Here is a 7132-nt window from a genome sequence, read left to right on the forward strand (position 1 = left end):
ATGGTGATGATCAATGTGGATCTCCGATGTGCCAATACTTCTGCTGCAGTTAGGCCTATCATGCCTTCGGTGGTGAGCATGCTTGAGGGCAAAATTGTTGTTCCAATGTTGGTTTTAGGTCCAAGTGTCTCAAATAATGAAATGAAAGAGGAATTGTGGGAGCATTTTCAACGAATTGTACAACAGAATAGGAGTGGAAACCAGACAGAGAGTATCTCAACGAATGGCCAAAGGATTGCTTCTTCTACCTCTGCCGCTGATCTATATCCAATCAATTTGGATTCTGATTACTCGGGGAAAAGAGCTTTGAGAAGTTGAAGGAGCTCCATCTCTCAATTTGGTCGTCAATATTATAAATCTTAACTTGCAATGGTTTATGGTATGTTTTTCATTTTTAATTTACTAGTTCTCTCGGATTACCTTTGTGAAAGACAAGGCATTATTATTATTATTATTATTATTATTATTATTAAAGCTAATTACCTTTTCACCCATGAACTGTCAGCCATTGTCAATATGCCCCTATGAACTTTCACTCTCACAATAAGAGAGCATTGAATTATCATTTACATACCAAACCCCCATTCTGTCAGTCAACTTCGTTAAAAGGGTCAAATACCCCAACTTAAAATACAAATAAACATATAATACCCTTAAAATTAAATAAATGAAAATAAATACAATTTAACCCCCCAAACTACTAAAGCTTGCACTCTGACTCCCAAAATTACCAAAACCTTTGAAAAAGACTACTTTTGGGGAAATATCCATATAATACCCATGCCACGTGTTATTTCTCAATTAAAAAAATTAAAAACTAATTAAAAAACATTAAAATTTTTTTTTTAAAAAAAATAAATTAAAATTTTATTTCATATTTATATTTATATTTTTTATTTTTTTAAAAAAGATGGGTGTTTGGGGTGACGTTATTTTTCAACCGCGACCCAATCGTCCCGACACTCCTTCAATCACCGTCCGCTTGCAACGCCGTGATGACCGATTTTATAGCCCGGCTTGGCGAGTTTCGATTCGTTGATCTCGGCCGAGGTCAAGCTCGCCTCACTCTGGAAAATATCCTCCACCTGAGAGAAAACTTGTGATCCTTTAGCCCCAGGCAGTTATTGGCCGATGTTTTGATTGCCAAAAAATCACAGAGAGGAAAATGGATATGAACATCAACGAACAAGCTCAATTTTTTTTTTTTTAAAAAAATAATAATAAAAAAAAATTAATTTTTTTCTAATTTGGTTTGATTTTTTTTTTTTTTTTTTTTTATCATTTTTTTAATTGAAAAATGACACATGGTAGGGGTATTATGGAGATATTTCGCCAAAATGGGTCTTTTTCAAAGGTTTTGGTAGTTTGGGGGCTAGAGTGCAAGCCTTGATAGTTTGTGGGACTATCCGGAGAAATGATGGTAGTTTAGGGGGCCTAAATTATATTTTTTCCATAAACAAATAAAGGAAAAAAAAAAAAAAAAGAAAAAAAGAAAGGGAAAGAAAGGTTGAGGCCAGCAAGCCACCACCGAGTTGCATCAAGGGTGGTCGTGTGGCCACCCCGTAGGCCTGGGGTGCCCTTCGTGCCACCCCTGAGGTGGCTGGAGCCACCTCAAGGTTTGATATTATATATATGTATATTAGGTTTGATAATTTTTTTATTAAATTATTGTTTGAGGGTATTTCGGTCTGTAAAGGAAATTTTTCTATAAATAGAATATTCCATTTAATTTAACGAGATTCCCTAATGGAATGAGGTTTTGGTACGTAAATGGTAGTTTAATGCTCTCTTCTGGTGAGAATGTCAGTTTATGGGGGTATATTTATAATGGTTGATAGTTCATGGAGGTAAAATGTAGGGTTAAATACCTAATTGTCTCTTGTGGTTTAAAAACTTTATTTTTTACTCTCTCAGTTTTCATTTTTATCATAAGAGGTTTTTGTGCTATGGGAAAAGACGGAAATTGTACCTCCGTTAATTTTTCCGTTCAAAACTAACGTCCCACCATGTCATCCTACACGTGTCGGCATACCTGTGCGACACCTGTCCTTAGAGCCATGTCAGCGCTGACGTGGCTACTCTCTCTCTCTCTCTCTCTCTCTCTCTATATATATATATATATTTTAAGGACTTAAAAAAAAAAAAAAAAAAAAAAAAAAAAAAAAAAAAAAAAAAAAAAATTCTAGGGACCCATCCCTTTGGGCCACGTACATGGGGGTGGCTGTCCCAAGGCCAGTTTTAGGAGTAGCTGAACCACCCCTAGGGGCCAAAATCAAGGTGGCCGAAACCATCCCATTTGGCCTGGGGGTGGTTCGACCACCTAATGGGCCGCGGGAGTGGTTCAGTCACCCCCATATCGGTCGGTCTAGGGGTGGTCGAACCAACCTCGTGGGCCTTGGGGGTGGTTCGGCCACTCCAAAGGGAAAAAGTGGAAAAAAATGAAAAAAAAAAAAAAAATAGGTTTTGGCCCTTGAGGGTGGCCGACCTGCCCCCAGGCCAACTCATGGGGGTGGTCCAAAACTGGCCTTGAGCCACCCCTTGGCCAACATGGGGGTAGCCAGCCACCCCATGTGGTAATATATATATATACTAGCCACGTCAGCATTGACATGGCTCTGGGGACATGTGTCGCACATGTATGCTGACTCGTGGAGGATGGTATGGTGGGACGTTAGTTTTGGACGGAAGAATGAACGGAGGTACCATTTCCGTCTTTTCCAATAGCACAGGTACCTCCTATGATAAAAATGACAACTGAGAGAGCAAAAACTAAAGTTTTTAAACCCCAGGAGTGTATAAGGTATTTAACCCTAAAATGTAATTACTTTTTATTATTATTTTGTGGCATGTCCATTTAAGTTTGCGATTTTAAAACGTGAGTTTTTAATAGATGCGACGTGAAAACGTTATTTTCAAAAACGCAATTAAGCATGTGGTAAAATTGAAGTTTATCATTTAAAGTCACGCATTTTTTTTAAAATGCATAATCTAACTTGCGATTTGAAAACGTAGGTTTTTTTATGTTCTCAAATGGTAATATTTGAAAAACGCAGTCCCAAATGATGCATTTTATATTATTTGATTTATAATTTTAATCTGCGAAATCGCAATGCCCCACACACTCATAATAATTGTAAATTGGGAATATAAGTATTTGAAGAACCATGAACTGTTAAGCTGCTGATTTGTGCATATATATATATATATATACACTCATAATAATTGTAAATTGGGAATATAAGTATTTGAAGAACCATGAACTGTTAAGCTGCTGATTTGTGCATATATATATATATATATATGAATTCATATCCAATTTATTTGTTTGACATTCCATATTGTTGAGTTTCCCAACTTTCCTCACTTAACGCATTCTGATTTTATTTCGTATATCCCTATGAGTCCATGTGAACAAATGATTTGAAGACATATATGGCCTGTTGTTACACGTCTCCCTTATACTTTTAGCGGGCAATATAAAGATTTACGACACCTTTAAAAATCAATCTTCATCATCAACTTGTAGGGTGATATGATACGTATTTAGTTCACTTGGAAGGAAACCAAATAACTCTGAAATAAAAATGTTAGCTATTAATTGAAAGTTTAATTGAAAGGAATTCAACTTAATGAATGGAATTGGTGGCTTCCTGCCAGGTTTGAGGATCAGGTTTCTATTCAAAGCAAGTTGTAAAAATTGGGATTTGAGAGAAGACTGTTTGGCTGATGTCTAAGAAGATGGTTTGGTTTAAGATGGGTGTGACTTGTGCTTAGAAATGGCCTAACCACTGAATTGAAATTGGGAAACTAAGGGTATGGTTGTAACGCCCCCAAAATTAAATAATTATATTTATTTAACATGGAGTGTTACTTCTAATGTGATAAGATCAATTAATTGGTAATTAGTTGTATTCATCACGCTACACTAATTATCAAAATATATTATAGCGGAAAGCGAAATTAAATAATATGAAATTTCTAATAATAAATCTTTAAACAGAATATGCATCATCAATTATACAATCATAGCCTCCAAATAAACAATTATATGACAATAACAGATAACTAATTACTAATCTCACACAATGCGAGACATTCACTTGGCATCTTTATCCCAGTGAATTTCTCATTCTACCGTCTGGCAACTTGTTAATTTGCAAAAAATCGAGGTGTTTTACAGTGGACGAGAAGTAACTGCGTTAGTCCACGACTTGGTAAGTAAATTATTACAGAACCGGTTTATACAATGAGCTTTAAGTGACTGCCCTTTACGCTTACTTTATTAGACATGGGTTTTTTCATAAAATTATATGTGTTGTTTCCGTTAATATGTCATCTAAAAATTTAGATTTTGTTTGAAGAGAAGTAACATATTCTCGATAAAATCACTAATATTTTAATGCAGAAAAATCATGCTATATATAGATATAAACGTTTAATCATAGTTTTCCTCTATATGGTCCATCCAAGCCTTTAACCCCTTCTTGGTAGGGTTGGCGCTGTCCAAAGGGACCTCTAGTACAATACTGGTTCCTCGGATATTGCCTCCTCGGATATTGCCGCATACCATCATATACTTAAAAAAAAAAAAAAAATATGTAATCATTTATCCATTTGAAGTAGTCTAAACATGTTATAAAAGCAATAGGCTAAGGACATATTATTTTGAAAAGTAAAGCTTGCTCAGTCCTCTGACATATCGCACGTTAAAGTAAGATCAGTTCCGTAAGCATTTACTTACCCCAATCGCTCATCCACAAACACGGACATCTTGAACTCTCCACTACTACGAAATATACCCTAATATTAAACATAATACATTTCAAGTTTTAATCCATGCACATAAAAACCCTAATAATGCTCTAGGTACTTTAATGTATCACTAAAATGTTAATAATCCATTTTTGGTCTCTATTGGATGTTCGGTTTTAGGTTGAGCATTCGACCAACAATGGTCAAATGTTCATTTAAAACAGTGAACGCTCGATGGGTACCATAATGCATGAAACTCAAAACTTCAACTGAGACCACCTTCTAGCTTAACTAAATCTTATAATAACTCTATAAAAACATAATAAAACATGAAAAACAAGGGAGAGTTCATGATTTTTTGGAAAATAATCCCATGTGATAAATCATAAACCTAACTAGGGTGAAAATGCGGATGTGGATGAGGTTATTAACAATATCGGCATTTGCATAATGCGGTTATTACTTTTAGGTATCTACATCTGCATCATGTGATTGCTATCTGCATCGGCATGTTTATTGTGGTTATTAAATGAGGTCATTATCTGCCATCCACATATGACATAACAATCGTTTTGGACCTTGAAGTTGTAATTCTTGTTTCTAGTAAATTCAAAAAGGCATTATCTATAGTTGAATATTGTTATTCAGATCACAGTTACTAATCATTTTGCTAGGAAATTTCCATCTCATACATTATTTAGCTTCTTGCATCATCTATCTATAATTGGTGAAAAGGAAAAAATAATAATAATAAAGGAATAACATATAGGGCAATTAAATCAGAACAAATCAAAAGAGTTTCCTAGCAGTGAAATTCAACATTACAAATGACGTTGTTTTAGTGAATTTAATTAAATACATATATAAATGGAATGCGGATGCGGTTAATGCGATTATTAACCGCATCCATATACCCGTAATCAGCATCCGCAAATGCGGATAGTATTTTTGCTAACCGTATCTGCATTTGTATATGTGGATAGCGGATGCGAGCAATTATTATCCGTCCGCATTTTCGCCTCTAAACTTAACATAACATGCTAGAAATTCACAAAATGCTTGATAAATAATAAGGTTAGTGTATAATCATTGGGAAAAATGGACTTAAAGTTCAAAGTTTACCTAATGGACAGTGGCGGAGCCAAGATTTTGGTTCAAGGGGGTCAAGAATTTTTTTATTTTTATTTTTATTTTTATTTTATATATATTCATGAGTTAAAAAAAAAAAAAAAAAAAACTAAAGTTAAACAAAAATTTATTAAAAATATTAAAAAATATAACTAACAAAATTCAACAAAATTTAATTATTGTTTAAATCATATAAATGTAACATGTAATTTATTCTGTCATGCCTAGCTTGTTGCCTTATTCAATTATCTTTGACGAGTCTTCCTAATTGGTTGACAAGATCTTTTCTGTAGATATACCAATCGAATTAAGTCTCTATCACTAGGATGGTATTAAATAGAAATAAATAAAAAATCTTAAGAAAAGAAATGTTGGTATATTTGTTAAATCTACCTTTGAACAAGCTCTTTTAGAATTTGATTGGAGCATATTAGAATCATTATTGTTTTTCATAATTTCAGGTAACTACAATTATATATTTCATACAATTAAAATATTTAACAAAAACTATATATATACTCATAAAAAATTAATTTAATTGAGAAATGTAAATATAAAAGCTTAATCAATATTAAAGTTTGATCACATACTTGAATTTTTTTAAGGGAAATTTTCAAAAAGTAATTGATTTGAATTGTTGGAGGCTTGAATAAATAAAAAATGGTAAACTGAAAGAACAACTTCAGAATTTAAAACAAGTCTAAATCGCAATTCATAACTTGCAATTTTGCTTTTCATTCTCAATGACCTTTATCTCTTGCTCAGCTTTTCCTTCTAGATTGAGGTCATATATACCATTTGCTTTTGTTTTTAAAGCCAGCGCAACCTATATATACTTTAGGTTTTTTTTTTTTTTTTTTTTTTTTTTTTCCTAAGCCTACTTATGCGTTAAATGAAAGAAGCTAAGTCGGTGGTCCACAAACAATCCAACATCAAAAGTTCTTTAAACGGTGCATTTAGTAAAGGGACATCGTGATTGTCATCATCTTCTTCCCCATTTTCATCTAATCTAAACCTAAAATCCTGAAATGCTGAAAATGCATGTGGCAGAAAACTTTCCAGACATCCCAGCTCTGCATGAATCCTTTGCCCTTGAAAGTCTGATGAGTGAGTCTCGATTGCCCCTAATTTGCGGTTGAGGGTAGGCAACCATGACATCTAGAGGATTTTATACTACGGTAAGAAACATTTTTGGTTGGGCTCAAACTACAAGAAAGAAGAGGTTATGGTGATGATCAATGTGGGTATTCTA

General features: G+C 33.8%; 1 protein-coding gene across 1 annotated transcript; it reads left to right on the forward strand.

Annotated features, from left to right (window-relative positions):
- LOC133876195 (probable LRR receptor-like serine/threonine-protein kinase At1g29720) lies at positions 1 to 318 on the forward strand. The gene has a single exon (XM_062314480.1). It carries the CDS (start codon positions 1 to 3, stop codon positions 316 to 318), a length of 318 nt encoding a protein of 105 aa, XP_062170464.1.
- The last annotated feature ends 6814 nt before the right edge of the window (positions 319 to 7132 follow it).

This window comes from Alnus glutinosa, chromosome 8, assembly GCF_958979055.1.
Source record: "Alnus glutinosa chromosome 8, dhAlnGlut1.1, whole genome shotgun sequence".
Taxonomy (NCBI): Eukaryota; Viridiplantae; Streptophyta; class Magnoliopsida; order Fagales; family Betulaceae; genus Alnus; species Alnus glutinosa.